The sequence below is a fragment of the Sminthopsis crassicaudata genome, chromosome 2 (genome assembly GCF_048593235.1).
Source record: "Sminthopsis crassicaudata isolate SCR6 chromosome 2, ASM4859323v1, whole genome shotgun sequence".
NCBI classification, from domain to species: Eukaryota; Metazoa; Chordata; class Mammalia; order Dasyuromorphia; family Dasyuridae; genus Sminthopsis; species Sminthopsis crassicaudata.
In genome coordinates, this window is record NC_133618.1 from 53629748 (window position 1) to 53650137 (window position 20390).

Consider the following 20390-nt stretch of genomic DNA (forward strand, 5'->3'; position numbering starts at 1 on the left):
CTCCACGATATTTATCATTGTTATACCCCATTCTCATAAACTGAAGCAGTTAAAATTATCCAGATCTGATGACATTTCTCTATTCAACTTCGCATTTGCAAAATCAGCAATTGACTAATATGCAGTCTTCAAATTGATTTCTAGTCCTTTTTTTTTGTTTTTGATCTAATTTACTTCTAGCAAGATTTATATGAATATTAAAATCATTCCTTTTTTTAATAAACCAAGAAACCAACCAATAAAATGGAGGTTGTTCCCTCTCGTCTGTCGTGTGACCCGTAAAGAGAGATATAGATCGATGGGCACACACATAGTATTTATATAGAAAATGTGCGTTATATATATGCATACACCCTTATTTTAAAAAATAATAAAAACAGGTGTGTTTTAGAGCAACCTTTGGGAGATGCAAAGACACAAACACACTGGCCAAACTTTGAGCAGGAAAACAACATGGATTTATTTTAAAGTAAGTACAACACTCAAGACCACGTCAGACAAACAAAAGTGAAGCACATTTTTTTTTTTTAAATTAGGTTTTGTTTTTTTGTTTTTTTGTTTTTTTGTTTTTTTTAAAGGAATGCTCAGGGTCGAGTCTACTATACAAAACATCACACTTTGTAAATAAAAATGACCAGATACTTGACTTCTTTCTCCACCAACAAAATAAATTATTTCCTTGTTCTGCAAGAAGAACGCTAAGTGGGGGGAAAAAAAAAGTCTATTGCATAATTGAACAATAACAATAACAACAACAAAAAAAAGGTATAAATCACTTGTATTCAGCTGGGCAGTTAGAGATTGTCGGGGGACATTTAAAAATCCAGTGAACTCAACTTTAAATATTATATTAATGGCTCTGAGTTAGCCTGATTAGAATTCCACACACTTTACAGCACAGTAAGAGAACGTAAAAGGACACAGCATATACATACGCGTATACTCTATATACTCGCACACACAGCAATGTGCGGCTATAGAGAAAGTCGTGTAATGATCGCTACGATATTGGTCCGTAACTTACTTTCTGAGACCCCAGAATTGAGCATAATGAAGCTATTCTGCTTCAAAGGTAGGGAGCTGCTGATTTTTTTTTTTTTTTTAATATACAGATTTTCTTTCTTTCTTTTTAAATATACAGATTGGTTCATTTGGGTTAGCTGTTTGTCTTTGGCAAGTCGGATTGGCTGGTCTGGAATCCCCAAACTGGGACAGCAATTTAAAGTTACCTGCACAAGTCTCAGGGCTCTCTGCTCTCGGGTCCGCTGGTAAGTTTGTCCAAATAGTGTTCGTCTCTGCAGCCTTAAGTGTTTGTAAAAGTCACCGGCTGGGGATTGGGGCGGGGGGAGCCGTAGAGGCGGGCTGGAGCAGGGGGAGAGGGTTGGGGGAGTCAGTATTTAGTGCAGTCATAGGAATAGGGGTTGGTGTGGCGATATATGGAGGGCGTAGATCTATATGGGAGCTGACAGCTCGTGTTGCTGCTCACCTGGTGCTCGCCGAGGGCCGAACTCTCGATTCCCAGCCGATGGGAGTTGAACATCTCCCGGACGTTGGGGAAAGTCTGCTGCTGGGCTGCAAAAGTGTGACCGGGGAGGTGGTTCAGTTCCCCGCTGTGGTTCAGATACCAAGAGGCCGCCTGGCCCGCGGCCCCGCCGCTCTGGGGCGGGGGTTGCTGAGGGGGTGGAGGCGGCGGTGGCGGTGGCGGCTGCGGGTGCCCGTGGTGAGGGTGGTGTTGGGGGTGGTGGTGGCCGGAGCCGGCTAGCGCGCCCTCCTGGCTAGCCGCGAGGCCGAGCGTGCTTAGGGGCGACGTGGTGCCGTTGGGGTGATCAGACATGGCCTCCTCCAGGACCGCGGGGCCGCACATGGGAGACGGCCTCTCCCCTCCGGTGTAGAGGCTCATGGCCCGCATGCTGCACTGGTAGCTCCCGCCTGTGTCCACGCCCTGGGGACAGGACTGGCTGTAGGCTGCCGGGGGCGCTTGACCATAGGGCAGCGCTAAGGAGGACACCACCAGTCCCGTCCTGCCGGACACCGGGCTCAGGTCCCCGCCCGGGGGCGAAGTTCTCAGGGTCATGATGTTTTCTACGCTGAAGCCCGACAGACCGTTGCCCGACGGGTGATGGTCAGGCAGCGAGCCCTCGGTGGAGCCGGACGGCGTGGAGGCCACGCTGCGGGGGCTGTCCCGAAGTGCGCTGCCGCTCTCCGGGCTCAGCGTCTCCACCTTGGTAATGACTGGCAGGTCTGGCGACGAGGCCTCGCTTTTGATGACCACTTTCTTCTCGACTTCCTTTGGGGTGTCGGAGCTGGAGAGGGGGGCTCCGGCATGGGCAGCGGCGCCTTTGGGCGCTTGGGGGGGCGGTTCCTTGAGGTGCCCCCGCTCCTCCTTCTCTTTGGGCACATCCTTCTTTTTGAAGCGCCGCCGCCGCCGTAGGAAGCTGCCGTTCTCGAACATGTTGTAGGAATCCGGGTCCAGAGTCCAGTAGCTGCCCTTGCCCGGCTTCTTGTCGTCCCGGGGCACCTTGACGAAGCATTCGTTGAGCGAGAGGTTGTGCCGGATGCTGTTCTGCCAACCCTGTTTGTTCTCCCGGTAGAAAGGGAAGCGGTCCATAATGAACTGATAGATGCCATTCAGGGTGATCTTCTTCTCGGGCGCGTTCTGGATGGCCATGGTAATGAGCGCGATGTAGCTGTAGGGCGGTTTCACCAAGTCCTTGGGCGCCGTGGGCTGGTGGTGGTGGTAAGGCCCGTAGGAGCGGCCCATGCCCGCTCCGTACTGGTCTGGGTGGCCCGAGTAGACGCTCATGGGGCTAGCCATGCTGCCGTAGGTACCCGCCGCCCGGTAGTAATTCTGCTCGCTCAAGTACGGCACTACTCCCAAGGCATTGGGATCCGCTGACACGGAGTAGCGAGCCTGCATCCTGGAAGACGGCTCCTCCGCGGGCGGCACAGGGACTGCGGGCAGGGGCAGGGGGGAAAGGGGCGAGGGAGGGGGCGAGAGAGCCCCAGAGGAGGCGGGGGAGCCCAAAGCGTCGGTGCGAGAGCCGCTGAGATGGTCTACGGAGATCACCGGAGGGAGGGGGGGAGAGCGAGCCTCGGGCACACGCCGCCCAAATCCAAGTGGAGCTCTTTCAGCGGCCCCAGCAGCGAAGAATCAGCATCCTTTGGAGTGACCCAAAGAGAAGCGCCGGCTAAATCGAAATAGATTTAGATCTGTTTTTGGTTCACAGAAATCGAGAGGTCTGGGACGACTTGCCGGGAGGGTCTCAGCCTGGAGCCCGCTTGCTTGGAGGAAGAAGGGGAGGAGAGAAAGGAAAAAAAAAAAAAATGCCAAAAGGCAGGATGAGGGGGGATGGGGTGAGGAATGGGAGAAGAATTTTAAAAACCCTCGCCGAAAAGAACCCCCGGCTCTCGAGAAATCAAGGCAGCTCGCGAACGGAGACCGTCTGTCCGTCTGTGTCCAGAGCGTCTGTCCGCGAGGAGCCAGCAAGTCCGAAAAAGTCAAACTCCCTTTTTAGGGTTTGGGAAAGTTTTCAAAACTCTTCTTGCTGAAAGCGAGTTTTTACTTTCCTTTGGCCACACCCCCTCTTCTCAACTTTAGACCAATCACAAATCAGCTTCGGGGAGTTGTAACCAATCAAGTCCAGGAGCGCTAAGAACACGACGGCGCTAAGACCCGACTCTTCCACACTAAACTGGAATCTGTAACTTCGCGTCTTAATGCGAAAAGGTTTTACATTATTATTACCGTTGTTATATTTTAAATTTTAATTTTTATTCTCCAAGTTTTTGGCTCTTACTAGATATGTAAAGGATCAAGACTAAAATATTTTAAAGTCATCTTTTACCAAACTACTGTTCTCCCTGAAACATGTTCAATAATAACAATAAAAAAACTACCACCAAAAAAAAAAAAAAAGATTTATTTGAATATTAATTTAAGAACTGGCCTAGAGCACAGATCTAGGGCATCATTTTATTAGTGAATAATCCTAAGAAGAATTCGCTCCCCTAACTCCGGTTTCAACTAAAGTTCACATTTCTCTCATTCTGTGCAAATATCCAAAGGGCCTCCCAGTTTTGCTCTCACGATGTTAATTAAATGATAATTAATCATCCTCAGTCATTTGTCCGGCTTCCAAAAATGCCCGACAAGAATTAACTGTGGGAGGGTTGTTGTTTTTTTAATTAAGATCTTATTGGATTTCACTTTTCTCCATATGAAGTGTATAATGCCGTGTCTACGCAGAAATGAAATGGAAAATATAGTAATAATCCGGAAAATTCGATCAATATTGAGAAATCATTTGAATATTTCAAGCTATTTCTCTTTCTCCAAAGTCGAAAAAAATTTTTTTCAGGAGTTCAGAAGAGTATTCAATATGTATCTAGATCATTGCTTCTATTTTTCATTTCTCTGCACACAAAGCTTGTCAGTGTCGGTTTAAAATTTTTCAACCTTTTATAAAGAAACAAGACAGCTTTGACAAATAACTTTTGCGTTTTCTATAGATGTTAATTTTACAACCAAATTGTCCACAGCTTCTGTCTGGTGCAAGCCCTGGAGAACGAGGCTGGGGGCTGAGATCTGGATAACTTTTCCTCAGTAGAAAGAAATCCGACTTCCTTGTTTCTGTAATGGTTCCATTAGAGACAATTAAGATCGGGTTAATTAGCGAAGCAACTGAGCGGAGTGCAAATTGGAAGTTTTGCAGGACTGCTAAGAACTAAGCCAGGCTGGTTGTGCAAACAACTGATCTCTAAAGCAAACAAATGCTTTTCAGGAGAAAGTCCCGAACCTTCTATCCTTCCGAAATCTCTTTGAGATCCAAATATTGAGAGTGAATAGAGGGTGGAATTCAAAGTTGAATTGATGAAAATAGCAGGGTTATAAATTCTTTACACTCCTCTATTTTAAATAGAGATAATTGGCTTCTATTTTGCTCTTTATCCTAATATACAAATAAATATCCAGCTGCCTCCTTTCCTCGACCCCCCTCCTCATCACCCTTTGGCAATTTGTTTACGCGTGTGTTTATTTTATTAGCATTAGTCCCATCACACCTTTGTTAATGTGAGCTTCTTTCCTCCTTTCTCCTAGGATTCTATGGCTGAAAGGGCGAAATGTCAGGCTCTTATTGAGGAAGGTTATCTACTCTGGGATGTGTGCAGATAAAGCGCTCCTACTTATTGCTGAAGTTTGTACTGTCAGCTCTTCTTCAATTGCATTTTCCACCCCAAAAGATATTTATAGCACCGACCTTTCATTCCCAAGATTCACAAAGGTGGGTAATAGATATTGGGAGATGTTCATTTCCTTCTTCCTTTTAGAATAGAGGGTTCTATAAAGAAAGATGAAGAAGAATTTTGTTTTCATTTTTAGGAAATGTTCCCACTGATAAAAGCAAAATAAAGGGGAGAGACTTTACAGCGAGTTCTTGAGATGTTGATTAACATCCTTCAGATTTTTTTTATAATGAAAGGTATGAGTACTTTATTTGATTTGACACTCTTAAAAAAAACTGAAGGAAATTAAAATTTCTTTAGAGTTACTGAGATGCCAGTTCATAAGAAAAGAGGATAAAGAGAGAACCCCCTCCCCGCCAACATTCCCCCTCCCATAGTCAACATCACCACATTTGGTGATGGAATTTTAAAGCCGATTCTCAATAAAAAGCCAATTCTAACAAATAATAGTGCCTTTCTCGTGAAGTCCGTGACAGGCACCCTGAATTTTTCGGGAATTTTCTCTGGAAACGCAAAAATATTGATCGATAAACACTCTTGGTTTGGAGACTTCCTGGAATATTATTTTCTCTGATTTTACGAGGTGTTTTCTAACAAATAGCTTTATCACATCATACCTCCTATCCCCAGCACATGTAAAAAAAAAAAAAAATGTAACGGCTGTGGATGGAAAGTACAGGGCAAGTTTGCATTTGTAAGTTTATCTAGTTTTAAACTAATATAATCTTAAAGTAGAAGGCCTAGTTGCCGTAGGAGTTGGGGTGGGGGAAGGGGATCCCAACAACCAAAAGACCGAAAAGGTGAGAGAGACATAGTCCTTTTCCCCTGGAATTAGCTCTCTCCAAGTCTCAGTAAGACTCCCAGAAAGATGTTTGTTCAGGTTATTAAAACAACACCTTCCCCACACCTGGAGTCACAAAAGCTATGCTTTGGACCTTTTTATTTAACCTGCATGGCAACTTAGAGAACTTCAGAACTGTTAGAGATATTGGAGTCATTTAGTCCATTTTCTTATTTTTAACTAAAAATCCAACAAACAAATAGGACACAAACATCTGCCTCCTCTGCAGAGGTGAATGACCTCCCCAAGGTCACACAGCTGCTTAGCCGTAGAGTTGGTTCCGAAAACTATGTCTCCTGGCTCGGAGGCCGAGTCTCTTCTTTTCACTACATCCCGCCCACGAAATGCTTTCAAAAGCCAGTTTTCTTCCCCTTTCTTTGGCAGTTCCCTGCATGTACTGAAAGGGGAATCCGACCCTGAAAGAATCATCCGTATCTGAAATAACAAATGACTTTCAAACATTAGCAACATTTCATTCCGGTCCCGGGACGCAGTCTCTCGGTCTCTAAGCCTGGTAGCTGTTCACCTGAAATTGCTTCAGCGGCTGAATTTCTGGGTATTGGCGCCCCCCGGAGGGTAACCTGAGTTATGCTGCAGTTGGGAAGGTGGGGGAGAGAGGGGGTGGAGAATACTAAAGGTTTCTTCGGTCAAAATGAAGGTGCTGGCACCTTATGGATTTAGCTGGTAATGCACAACACTCTTCGAGCCTGCAAGAAAGACCTCTCTGCCTGTCGGACCTTCTTTTGAGCTCAAAGATCGTGTAAAATGGATCGATCTTTCTTCCTCCTCTTTTTTTTTTTTTTTTTTTTTTTTTTTTTTTTTTTTTTTTCTCTCTAAAGGAAAATCACACTGTATCGTTGCAAATGTTTGTGGAACTAAGACAACTCTAAGAATCACAGGAAAGGGACAGGGGAGGGATTCTGGGTGTTCGACTCCAAGCCTATCTAAAGTCTTTAATTGGTAGCTACCTCGGGGACTGGGTTCTCGGGAAAAAAAACAAAAAAACAAAAAACCTTTGCAGCGGAGTTAAACCGAGATCCCCTTGTTAATTTTCTCCCGTTGGAACTGACGTCGGGGACTCAGGCCTTGAAGGGGTATGCTGTCGAGGCACATTGGGTGGGAGTCCTACCCATTGTCCTCTGAGCTCTTACTCTTTTGCCGGAGAAATGGATGGAGAAATGTTTTTCTGTTTATTATACAGTTTTATTTATCAAAGCAGAAGAGGTTCTGACCGGGATTTGAATCGCAAAACGTGGATCTTCGGCTTCTAAGACAAGTCGGCCCTAAGAGGAATTACCGGGAGGAGGGGAGGGCAGAATTTTTTTATCTCTCAACTTTTTCAATGAATCCTACATTAAGTTTAACATCCAATTGTTTTCATGTGACAGTGGAAAAAGTAGTCTTGTAGTCACAAGAATCGTGACTGAGCCGGGTTCCGACACATTCCAAAAGGATCTTAGCTACTGAACCTACTCTTAGTTACTTTTGGAGCTACTGCCTCCGAGCGAGGTGGAGGGGAAGGCGAATTGTAAATGAGAAATCACAACACTGTGAATTGTTATTATGTTTAGGAAACACTCAACGTTTGTCTTCCGATTCCCTACCAAAGTCCCATTTGCATGCGCTGAGGCTGAAACTTCAGACTTACAGTTGGCTCTGCGAAGTGGCTCGGCGGATGTAGATTTGGGGGGCGATTCTACTCACTCCACCGTCTGCAAATTGTCTTGCCTCTATTTATGAAGGGGGGGAAAAGGGGGGAGGAAATCTTTTAAAAGATACCAGCATTGCTCTAGTTCCACCTGAGGAGGTCTTCTGAACAGTAGTGATAAACTGGAAGTCCCTCTATTGTTTTCGGGGTTCTTTTCACTTGCAGCAGCCCACCACTCTCCCCCTTTCTCCCTAAATTGGAAAAATAAACATAGTGTTTATTCGATCAAAAGGGGGTTAATTTACTGTGTCCGAGTACACAATAATTTGTTTTGAAAGTAATAGATTTCCTTCGGTCCAAGCTGGGTGCTTAAACCAAAGTTAGTAGGATTCAGGGGAGAAGAAAAGTAATATTTAAACTTCTGTACATTCTACGAATATGTTTAACTTCCTGGAAATTAAGGATTCTTTAAATAGTTAAAATTGAAGATACTATATAAAGGATTGCAACTATGCGTACAGACACAAACACTTAAGTCATACATCATAGGTGTGCAAGCCTTATAATTAGAAGGCAGGAATGCCTTTTGAAATATATAGAGACTCAAAGCTCATAAAAGACCATCTTTTAAATTTCACTGCTTGAAATCCTGTAATTAACCTCAGGGCTTAAATTTACTCCTCCTGGCCTCGAGGTACTAACTTCCCCGGCCTCGAGGTAGTAACTTCTTGGGTGACAACGGTCAGAAAGATACATTAGACCTCCCCTCCACTCCCCCTCTTCCCTCACTGCTTCCCGCCCCCCTTACTGCCACGCTACAATTCCCTGAGTTTGGGAAGCAGGATAGAGGGAAACTGAGATGAAAAGAGTATTTGTTTTTCTGATTCAGAAGAGCCCATCTTTGGCGTCTGGGGGGTAGGAGAGCCCTCTCCCAACTAGTGTTCTGCAACCTGAATTAGGATCCGAATTGAACAGTTTTGGAGAGCAGGAGAATTATGTATCCGATTCTCCAAGCACCCAAAGGGAATGGTAATTGGGTCGTCAGCAAGGAAGGCACATGAACTTCAGATCATTTAGTAAAGAGACTCCTACAGAGGTACCCAATAAGTTCCCCTCCAATAGGGGAGGAGTTCCCCACAATGGAAATCGGTGTGTAACTACTATTTAATGATTAGATTACAAGCACATAAAGAATGCAATTTCAGAAGTACAGAAGAGGGGAAGGGTTTTAGAAATCCTTTAATCCAGCCTTCTCATGTTAGGAAAAACAAAAACAAAACATTAAGATCCAGATAGAGAAATTACTTAAAGCCACATAATTAGTGACATTTCTCTCAGCTTTGCTTTTCTTGAAAAAGATTTTCACACACAAAAAGTCATGTGCTAAAGAAAACCATTACTTGGATCACCATGAATAATTATTTTTAATAACATGTTCATAAAGCTTTAATTTACAAAGTGCTTTAACAAATAGAATCTCATTAGCTCCTAACAACTTTCCAAGGCAGGTAGTGTCATCCCCATTTTATAAATGAAGTAACTGAGACTGGGAGAAATTGAGAGATTTCTGCAAGGTCACGAGGCAGAAAATTGGGTCTCCAACCAAAAGAATTTTAACTCTCACTCCATTGTTCTTTTCACTAATATATATGAAGATTGTTAGCATGCTAAAACTTAGAAGCTTAGAGTAAAACTTACAGTATCTATGAGCTAATCCTTAAAATAAAACAATTGAAGCAAAACAAGTACTGAAGATGAGATTCCTTTTTTTCAGCTCAGAAATCTGGTTTTTAAGCTTACATGCTTTTGCCTTTTTTTGTATCTTCAATGCTTGGTGCAGTACCAGGCACCCAGTAAGGATTTAATAAAAATTTGAGGTGGGGGGAGGTGACTGCTCTTTTTTCTATCTGTATCCATGAAAATAAATATTCCCAATGGAAATTCAATATTTTTTTACCACCATCACATCTCACCTCTCATTGTCCCAGATTTCTTCAATAATATCCAGATAGGCATTCTAGAAAAATTGTGAAAAATAATTATAATCTGCAAAGAGTGGTGAGGTTATGATGTGAGCTTGGATGAAGATTTTATAATGTAAGGTCATAGGGTTTAGAATTGAAAGAATGCTTTAAACTTTAAGAAAAGTAAATTTGTCTATATCTGTCTCTCTATCATTCTTTATTTCATCAAATAAATACAAAGTGAAAGTTTCTCCAAAATGTCCTTTTAATATTGCCTTTTAAATACAAATATTTTCACTTAAGAACACCTTTTGAAAGAGTTAAAAGTAATCTCTTTCTAACACCACCTGCTTTTTGATATTGACACTGGCAACTTTTCCATGGTGTCTCATTACCAGCTTGAACAGCTATGACAGATTGGATATATGGTATTTGAGCTATTGTTTAGAACTGTGTTACCTGCTAAGACAAACAGTTGCCTCAGCATGAGTTTGGCCCTGGGTGATATTGTACAAAACATTAATACATTATTGATATTAGGAAACTGAACTTTCTTGCAGGAAAAAAAAGTTTTTTTTCCCAAAGCTTCTCTATTTTGCCTTGTTAAGAGCTTCACACACACATACACATACACACACATACACACATATATACACACATACATACACACATACACACATACATACATACACACACACACACATACACTGCTGAAAGTGAAGTCTAACATAGTGATGATTTGAACCATTCAAGTCAGTGAGTCAGGGACAGTAATTCAAAGAGGTGAGAAACTAGAAGCAACAAGATCAGTTAGGATATGTTTGTATAGGTTCAGGTGAACAACCCTAAGCTGTTCATGGTAGTGAGGATGCTATGGCATATTGGAAAGAAAACCAAGCCCTCTGCTTTAAAAGTGAGGGAGTTAGTGATGATTTGTAAGGTCCCTTACAGGTTCTGGGGATTTGTGGTACTGATAAAAGACTTCCCAACCTCCCCACACAGTTTGAATCATTCAGTGAAGAGAAGAAAAAAAAAAGTCTAATTATATTTCTATTCATCTAAAATTAATGGGCCAATCTGAACAGTGTAATAAAATGAAAAACAGTAGTTTGAAGTTAGAGGACCTATATTTGAATATTCTATTGCAGATTAAATACTTCTTTGATTCTTGCAAATTCTTGTCAGGCAAATTCATGCTTTAGCTGAGATCATAGTAAATGCGGGTAGAATCAGTACAGATGTTATCTGGTTTCTAAAGAGATTTCCAAGCAGTTCCTCCTTCTTCACACTTTTTCACACAGTTACCCCAAAGTACAGCCTACTCTTTTCCAGCACTTCCTCCTCTTCTCTCTCTCAGTTTTAGCCCCTGCCTCCTCCTCAGTCATCGAGGCAGAGCTAAGGAGGAAATGCTGGTCATATTTCTGGACTTGATCTAGAAGCAAGATTCCCCGTTTTTGCACAAGGCAAGACGTGGAAGAGCTGGAGAAAAAGTTACTACTTTTCTCAGTCATGAGCCGTTCACTTCTGGGGAGAGAATTTTCTTAGACTAACAATGCAAAGTGTCACTTAAGAGTCTCCATTCCTCCTCACCTGAATCTTCAAACCGGCATTTTTTAGCTCTTGAAAGTGGAGAGACATGGAGAGATGGAAAGACATCTGGTTTTTAAAGTCAGCCATTTAGATGTTGACCCCATTGTGAATTATTGGCTGATCCTGGGAAGCGTCTTCCTCTCTTTTTCTTCATTTGTAAAAAGGAGACATTTTAAATGGCTGGTTTTTTAAAATTAATTTTATAATTATAACATTTTTATTGGCAGTACATATGCCTGGGTAATTTTTTACAACATTATTCCTTGCACTCATTTCTGTTCCGACTTTTCCCTTCCTTGTCTGGTTAATCTCTTCCATTTCTCTTTTGGATTCATCTTTTATCTATCAATCAGTTTATTGATCTGTCTGTAGACCCAGCTTATGCATCCACCATCTGTTCCCTTCTCTTAGCCATCTAACTTCTCTTTTATCCGTCATCCCCGTGGCTTCCTTTATTATCTGTCTGCCCGATTGTCCGTGTGTCTGCGTATGACCCTGTATACTACTCTATCTGTATCTCCCTCCTTCCCTCCTCTCCATCCAAACCTATCTCTATACTTTCCTATGTAAGCATTCTTTCATCGCCCTCTGCTGGATAACTCCGGTTCTTATTCCCTTGCACTAAGACCAGACCGAAAGGAGGCGCTCACGGGCAGGACAGAGAGCATTTAGATGACTTTTGTCCGCTGTGGCTTTCTGTACCGAGCGCGAGCTGTCTGTCCTTTTTTCTCCGCCCTTCCTTGAGAGGGGACTGTGTAATAGAAAGCGCCGGGGTGTGTGACGTCATCGCGCGCGACATCCCAGAGCCCCGCCCTTCCCCGGGCGTCGCGCCGCCGATGACTGAGCAGCCATGGAGCCGGCCTTGCGGCTGGGAGCGGGTAGGACCCTGCGGGCTGGGGCCGAATAGGGAGAGGGGCCCGGGAGCACGGCGGCCGGGCTAGCTTCCCTGAGCCGTCGTCTCTTCCCGGAAGGGTGAGGCGGGGAGTCTCCTCAGTCTAAAGAACGCGTAGATGGCGCTTTAAGGTTTGCTCCTTACAGAAGAACTTTGAAATTTCTCTTACGTCCAGCGGAGCTGTGGCGGGGGCTGAGTGAGCCGGAGGAGAGGAGGCGGCCTCTCCCCGCCCCCACCCCAGCAGCAGTCTGCTAACCCTTCTAGAATTCGGCCTCCCGGAGGCTGTGAGCAGAGAGGGCAGCATTTGAACCCAGCTCTTCTGACTCCCCACCCCGTGCAGCCTGTTGTAAAACGGGGCGTGTTCATCCACTTGCGGCCTATCCCTCAATCAGTAAACATTGATGGGGGGAGGGGAAAAACTAGAACAAAAAGTTGGGCGATTGTCAGTGTTGTAAAATTACCCATCTGGAAAATAAATTAAAAAAATTAATTAAAGCCCCCCAAAATAAAATAAAATAAACATTGATAAAGGGTCCGCTTTGTCCGGAGCTTTGCCAAAAGAGGCAAGAAATCCCTGCCCTTGAGGAGATTCCAGATTAAAGTGGGAGACCACGTGCGAGCTTGTGCGCGCGCGTGCGCAGTGTGGGTCTGGACACCTATGTGTGTATTACATACATCTAGATGCACATATGTAACTTACTTATATAGAACTTTCTAGTTATATCAACATCTCTACACATGGATGTGGATTATATAACTTATGGTCATATCTATACATACACATGCGTACTACATGTTTATGGATGCATGTCTATAATATACACATGTGTAAGTTATTTAAACTTAACTTTTTATCTTATATTTATCTCTACACACACATATATAAAGTTTATATGTACACACGCATATATAAGGTTTTCTTATCCTGGTTGTCGTATACCTACATGCATACATATGTGGTATTTGCATGTAACTGGTTAATCTATGGGCACACGTGGGTGTGCATGCGTGTGTAAGATATAGACACAGAAAACTTCCTGGACATGTCTATGTGTGTGCATACGCTTGTGTATGTGTGTGTTTGTACATTTATATAGATGTACAGCTATGTATACGCACATGTATAAGTTAATTGTGTATGATTTTCTGGTTATTTTACATTTGTGTCTATCGGTACATATATATGTAAGCTACATACATACACATATATGAACTTCCTGCTCATCTTCTCTCTGCATATGCATGTTTATATACACATGTATGTTTTTGTTCTCTTGTATCTATGCACACGTGTGCACATGCACATATGTGTATGTATGTATGCAAAATGTAAGGATTCTTTGTATACATTGTGTATATGTGCATATTAAACATATGTATACATACATGCATATAACTTCATGGTTATATAACTATACACGTACATGTGTGTATATGTGTACGTTATTTATATATACCTGATTATATATCTATATCTACGCATATATGGATTGTATACATTTTATACATACACATGTATGTATGCACACATGTGAGTTATATTTACATGTTTTCTGGTAACTCGTATGGATATCATTATATATATATGTCATCTCTCTATAGCTATTATAACAAGAAAGTAATTCATCGAAGGATGGCTTTGGAATTAAGAAAGTCGGTGAAGCTTCTTGTACAAGGCGGGATTGGACCGAAGGCGAGGAGTTGAGGGAGTGTTCCAGACACGGGGAACAGCCAGAGAGAATGCTGGGAGCCAGGAGGCCAGTGACCCTAATTCGGAGTGTGGATGGGAGGGAGGTGTAAGAAGGGTGGATGGTTATGGAAGGCTTTGAATATCAAACGGCCCAAGTAGGGAGCCACTGGACTTTACTGAAGGGAGGGAACAGCAGCAGACTTGCACTTGGTCACCAAGGCAAGAGCCTGGATATACACGTATGCTCTGCCCACAGAAATATTTTTTAACTTAGGACAGCCGACAGTTTTGTAGAATTTAGAATTGGACAGGGAACCAGGGATCTTACTGGAGGTCCCTGAACTAGCCATTCACAGGACCAGAGTCCAGATAAGGGCCTTGTGGGTCCCGCTGTGGGATGCTTTATTTTTTTGAGGCAGTCCGGGTTAGGTGACTTGCCCAGGGTCACCCATCTGGCTTAGATTTGGATTCAGGTCCTCCTTATTGCAGGATGTCCCCACCTTGCTGCCCTGCCCCTCAGTCTGGCATTCCTACATCTTCACTCTGCTCCAGGTTACCTGAACCTAGTGAGAAGAGAGTACATGCCCATTTATTGTGCTCATTTCATCAAGGACAAAGACACACATATAAACGTCCAGTTTATACATAAATATCTGAGGAGGAATTTGAAGCCAAGTCCCCTGACAAATGCCAGCATTTTATCCACTGTCATTCCTTGATAGAAGGAGACTTTCCTCACAATTAGAGCTATAAAAATAAGCTGGGCTGTTTTGGGGAAGAGTGAGGATCTTCTAGGTTAGGAGGCAGAGCTGGCTGATTGATTGCTGGGAATGTTAGAGATAGCATTCTTGTTCAAGTATGGGGTAGATGTCATGGCTTCTGAGCTCCTTCCAACTGGCATAAATTTAGAGCTTACATAGGACCTTGTGAGGCACTCCATGTTCTGTCACTCCCCCCCAAAGCCCCTTCTTTTTGCAAATGAGGAAACAGGCCCCAAGTGGTTGAGGTCTGAAGTCACATTATACTAGAATGCAGGTGAAAACAGATTGCAGGTTTTTGTTTTTTAAGGGTTGGAGTAACTGAAGTGAAGCAGGGTTGTATAGGAGGGCCAGCTCTGCTTTCTGGTACCTGTTGGGTGACCACACGTAAGTCCCTTTTTAACCATTCAATGTCCGAGGCACCTAAGACTAAATTACAGGTATTACAGGTACAGCATTGGTGAAGTTCTTTACATCAATTCTTCTTTAACTGTGGTTTACAAGCCCATGTGATGTGGTATTTATGAAATTAGGATTTATTATCAGTAAATATTTGATTTCTATACCCATTTTATATACCTATATGCCAAGGTCATATAAAAATTTCTAGGGTGAAAAGGGGTTGGAAGTGGAAAAAGTTTAAGAAGTCCTAAATTAAATCCCATTAGGTTGCAAATTCCTTAAGGGCAGGACGCCTTTTGCCTCTTTATAACTAAAACGGACATTTCAGTTGCTATTGAGTCATTTTTAGTCACCTTTTGTGATGTCATTTGGGATTTTCTGGTCAATGATACCGAAGTAGTCATGTCCTTCTCCAGATCATTTGAGGAATGAGGAAACTGAGGCAAAAAGGGTTAAATGACTTGCCCAGGTCACACAGCTAGTAAGTGTGTAGGCTGGACTTGAACTCTGAAAAATGAGTCTTCCTGATTCCAGACCTGGCACTACCTAGCTTCCCACTTGGCACAAGTAGGCATTTAGTAAATATTGGTGATTCCCTCTTCACAGCTCCCTATACCACTCCCTACCATCTTAAATGACCAGGTGGATAATCTTTTGATAATTTAATGATGCACTGTGCCAAACTTATAGGAGATACTCAAAATTACTAAGCAATGAGTCAGGTCACTCATTAGTGATCTTGGCAAATAAATTTAGATTTTGAAGTGATCTTCACAGTCCTGTGATGTTAAAGTCATATAGAAATAGGGACAATTAAATGTCACATAAGGATCCCTATGCATGTTGACATAATTTTAAAAATATAATATCTGTTTTATTATATTTTTACTTATTTTGTTAAATATTTCTCTGTTACATTACTTGATTAGTGTTGTGGTGAATTCTGGACATCTCTGATCTAGTTCTACCCTCTGATTTTACAGATAGAATAAATAACTGAAGCCTAGGAGAGCTAAGTAACTTGTCCAAAGTCACACAAACAGTAAAGTAGCAATTAGAATATGCTTTCATGATACTTATCTTTTAACCTATCTAAAAAGATTGTTATAAAACTAAATGAAATAATTTTTGTTTTAAAAAAAATCCTTCTGGAGATGGGTAACATGCTAATTTCTTTACAGAAATTAGATCTTATGATCTTCAAAGCTGTTCAGTAGGTGCTATTATTATCCCCATTTTACATTTGAGAAAACTGAGGAACAGTTAAATGGCTAAGTTAATAAGGGTCTGAAGTCATATTTGAAGTTAGGCCTTCTTGTCTCCAGGCCCAGTATCTTGTTCACTCTACAAAGGAACAAGTTCCCTTCAGAGTTAAATTATTTTCAAGGAAATAATTTCTGTCCAAAAATGGACTCCATCAGTTCCTGATTAAACTTTCTCTTTATTCCTGACATCTCTCCTGCTCCCACTCCTTATGAACCTCCTGCCTGCTCATAGATTGTTCCCTCTCAGACCTAACAGATCTCTGTTTTACAACCTTTGTATTCACTATTGAAGGTAAATACCTGTAAATATCTGTTTCTGTCTTTACCCCTTTGCTATTCTATAAACTCCAGAAGAGCACTTATATTTTATCTAAACTTAGAATTTTTCTTGCTGCCTAGGACCAGAATTTTTCTAATGAATTAGTGAAAAGGATATAATTTTTATGTTTCATCTAAAAAAGACTTTGATTTATGTGTTACTCTCTATAAGTATGTAGCTTTGATAGATTTATTTTTTAAACTCTCCAGCTTTACAAATATCATAGGTTAGCAGAAAGAATGTAAGACTAGAGTTCTGGCTATAAATATCCCCTCTAATCCTCGGGCAAGTCACTTAACCTCTCAAAATTTTACTTTCCTGTTTTATAAAATAATGATTTAGCCTGTATTACCCATCTAAAAGGGTTGTTTTGAATATCATGTGAGGGAATAATATTATGTGTAGTACTTTGTAAATTTTATGGCATTGTATAATTTTCGTAATCATTAATATAATCTGGTAACAGCCTCAACCAGAGTTATCAAAATAAGCTGCTGACGCTGAAGAAAATGAAAAAAATATGAAACAGATTATCATCATTTGCTAAAGAAAGAAATTAACAACAAAGAGGCCAAAAAAGCCTAGAAATCACCTCTGCCATCAAGCATTTGACCTTTTTAGGAGTAGAAAGATGTGACAGACAAGAGTAGCAGTTTGGAATTTAAACTCCTTTCCTAAATTTTACCACAGGGGAATATGAAAAATTAAGCATTATTACTTTATTAAATAATGAAAACTATTAGGGGGCCTGGAAAAATGAGTTTACTGAAAACATTGGCTGAGAATTGATTCAGTCAGATTTTATCAGTTTTTAAAATGAAATTGAAAGAGGGGCAACAAACAGATGAAAAGTGGAACATATTTCTCAAGGTTTCACTAACAAACTAGAACCAGCATCTCTGGTCCCAGTATCCTAAAGAAGAAGAGAATGGAATAAGTGGTTTGATTAGACAAAAAATTACATAGGAAATCTTTGTGCTTCAAGTGATACATTTGAAGGCAGTATGTGTTTGATTTTTCAGGGTGTCTAAAGAGGGAAAAATATGGAACTCTAGTCATGTAAAAATTATGATTGCCCCAAAATAGAAGTCAAGGGAATATTGAAAAGATAACTATTTTTATCTCTTTGGAGAATGCTCTATCCCCATATTCATGATTTCCTTAATGCAAATATGAGAAAGGAAGAGGAACAAGGCTTTTGCAAAAGATATTCTATAGCAAGCCGTGTCTTCATAATTAAATACCCAACTAAAAGGTGCAGAAATAGATGCCATTATGTTTCTTTGATACAGAAAGCTTTTGAACATCTGTTTATTGTCTCTTATTTTTTCATACAAAAGATATGATGATGGTGGTACTTCCTTGCCAACAGGAAGTTTCATGGAACAGAAGGAGATCCCTGAACTTGGAATCAGAGTTCCATTGACTGTACTAGTTACTACCTGTATGACTCCTGATCAATCAGTTCCTTTTTCTGGACTTCAGTCTTCATACCTATAAAATCAGAATTGAATTAGATTGGAGCTTCTTAAATTTTTTCCACTTGACATTTTCATCGAAGAAATTTTTATGTGATCCCACGTATATAGGTATATAAAATAGATATACAAGTCAAATATTTACTGATAATAAATCATAAGGTTGCAACCCCCACATTCAGTTACAGGACCCCATATGGGATTACAAATCAGGGTTTAAGAAGGTGGGGATTAGACAATTTCTAAACTTTAGTATTCTGTGAGGCATCAAACAGGAATAAGTGTGTGCTCACTAAAGATATTACCTATAATATTTAAGTAAAATCATTCTAACATTGATTTTATAGAGATAAAGCAGGCAGTGGTTGGTGGTTACTAGTGTTCTGTTGTTCTACCTATGATATTTTCCCAGGTGTTCAGTATTTTCTTTTTTTCAAGTAACTTGAGAATTAATCTCATAACATTTTAAATTACACTGCTTCCAACGTGGATTTCCAATGTGTATATTTGGTCTGGTCCAGTCAGTCTTTCTATGTCCCTCTTTTTTACTGTTATTTACACTTCTTTACATATGTTCATTGGGACCTAAGATGTTAGAGTCTAGTTAGAGAAGTACATTATACAAGATACAGTCTTCCATATTCTTTTTTATATATTTTATTGGATATGTTTTATATTTATATATTTTTATATATTTTATTGGATCCATCTCTCAAATACTGTACATTATCCTAAATGAATTTGACAATCTCCCAAAAGATTTCAGCATAATGATCCACATGACAAAAAAAAGGATAATGCCCATTATATAGAATAGATCATGATCCTTTAAGGTATTTAGGTAGTTGGGTAAAACCTACAAACACCTACTCAAAATAATTTTTAAATTCAATGGAATACTACATTTTAGTTTAGTGGTTAGTAAAAATAGCAATGTGATATGTTTTCCCATTCAAATTCATGGATCTCCTTAATCTATCTGATATATGTAATTGAATGTGAACAGTTCATTGAGCTGGTCAATTGGCAAGACAACATAATGAGTTGGGTTCAAAGTTTGATTAGTAGGACAACATCTTGGAAGGTATATAGCTCTTAGGGCATTCCCATATTCCTTCTAGAAACAACCACTACCACCACAAAAACCCCCACATATTTTTAATCCAAGTATACTGTAAATGATAGAAAAGCCCAATCTCTAGAAAATCAAAATTGAAGGTAGCCCAAAGGCCATTTGGTAATGTGCATTGTGATTATGAATGTTACTAACATACTAATTATTCATAAATATTACCAGCAATGACTTTCATGTTCTAAAAGATAATCCAGAAGATGTGTGATTGGAAAAGGAAGTGGACCAGCCAGTTAGAGTGTGGGGTGACAGAAGACCTTCATCACATTGGGAAGACTTTAATGGTTGAAGTGCAGTCTGCATCTAGCAGAGGACTCTTCTGGGAAATCATGTATCTCTAGAGGCAATGGGGTGATACAAGGTATAGGGAACTGGACTGGGAGTCAAGAAGACCTGAATTTAAATGCAGCCTGAGGCACTAACTATCTTTGTGATCCCTTGAGACCCTCAATTTCCTCATCTACAAAATGAAGATTAAAATACCCCTACCTGATAGGGTAGTTATGAGGGGAAGAGGAATAAACATTTATATAGTACCTATTGTGTGCCACATACTGTACTGAGTACTTTTCCTGAGAGATAGAAGCTGTTTATTAATAAGTCTTATTTTTTGAGGCAAAAAGAGAATAAGTGACTCCGTGGAATCAGTTAGTGGCTGAAATTAGATTTGAATTCAATTTTGCCTAATCCAATGCTCTGCCATTGGTTAGAATAATATTTGTAAAATGTTTTGCAAACTTTATTACTGAAGTGTATAGTCTGATCAAATAATTAGGAAGATAAATGTAGTTGTAACTGTTTCAAAGGAAATACAGTAAACATGACTGTTATTATATAGTAATATTTCAAAATTTAAATGCCTACATCTCAATATATCTCAAAGGAAGATTTGAAGTAATATTGCAATTAATGTAGTGATCATTGTCAGGTAGAGTTCACTTGGAAAGACTTCCTAAGAAGGTAAATTTCAAAATAGTGCTCAAAAGGAAATAAAGCAGACATGTGTGTTTTGTCAAAGAGAAGAGGGAAATTCATTCTCATTGCCCACATATATTTGAAAATAATGTGGGCTACTTCAGGTAAAGGGACACCCCTTAAATTATTTCAACTTGAAGCCATATTAGGTAGGAAGATCCATTAAGCTCTAAATACTCACTTGTTCATCCT

The 20390-nt window shown here is 40.7% G+C and overlaps 2 protein-coding genes across 9 annotated transcripts in view; one reads left to right on the forward strand and one right to left on the reverse strand.

Moving 5' to 3' along the window:
• Positions 1-1258: 1258 nt before the first annotated feature.
• FOXC2 (forkhead box C2) lies at positions 1259-3129 on the reverse strand. The gene has a single exon (XM_074286279.1). It carries the CDS (start codon positions 2915-2917, stop codon positions 1391-1393), a length of 1527 nt encoding a protein of 508 aa, XP_074142380.1. The 5' UTR covers positions 2918-3129; the 3' UTR covers positions 1259-1390.
• An 8932-nt stretch (positions 3130-12061) lies between these two features.
• MTHFSD (methenyltetrahydrofolate synthetase domain containing) overlaps positions 12062-20390 on the forward strand; it is a 41932-nt gene continuing 33603 nt past the window's right edge. For 3 of the 8 annotated variants that reach the window (XM_074286286.1, XM_074286287.1, XM_074286283.1), the window contains exons 1-2: positions 12087-12165; positions 13782-13936. Coding sequence is in view for 2 of the 8 variants with exons in the window: in XM_074286281.1 (XP_074142382.1) it covers positions 12138-12165 (28 nt within the window). In the remaining 6 variants the exon portion in view is untranslated. Of the gene's footprint in view, positions 12166-13781; positions 13937-19388; positions 19585-20390 lie in introns of all 8 variants that reach the window. The other 5 variants (XM_074286285.1, XM_074286282.1, XM_074286284.1 and 2 more) reach the window with 4 other exon arrangements.

Bases quoted from the DNA above. Each gene is read 5' to 3' on its own strand.
- FOXC2 (XM_074286279.1), bottom strand. From the start codon at position 2,917: ATGCAGGCTCGCTACTCCGTGTCAGCGGATCCCAATGCCTTGGGAGTA.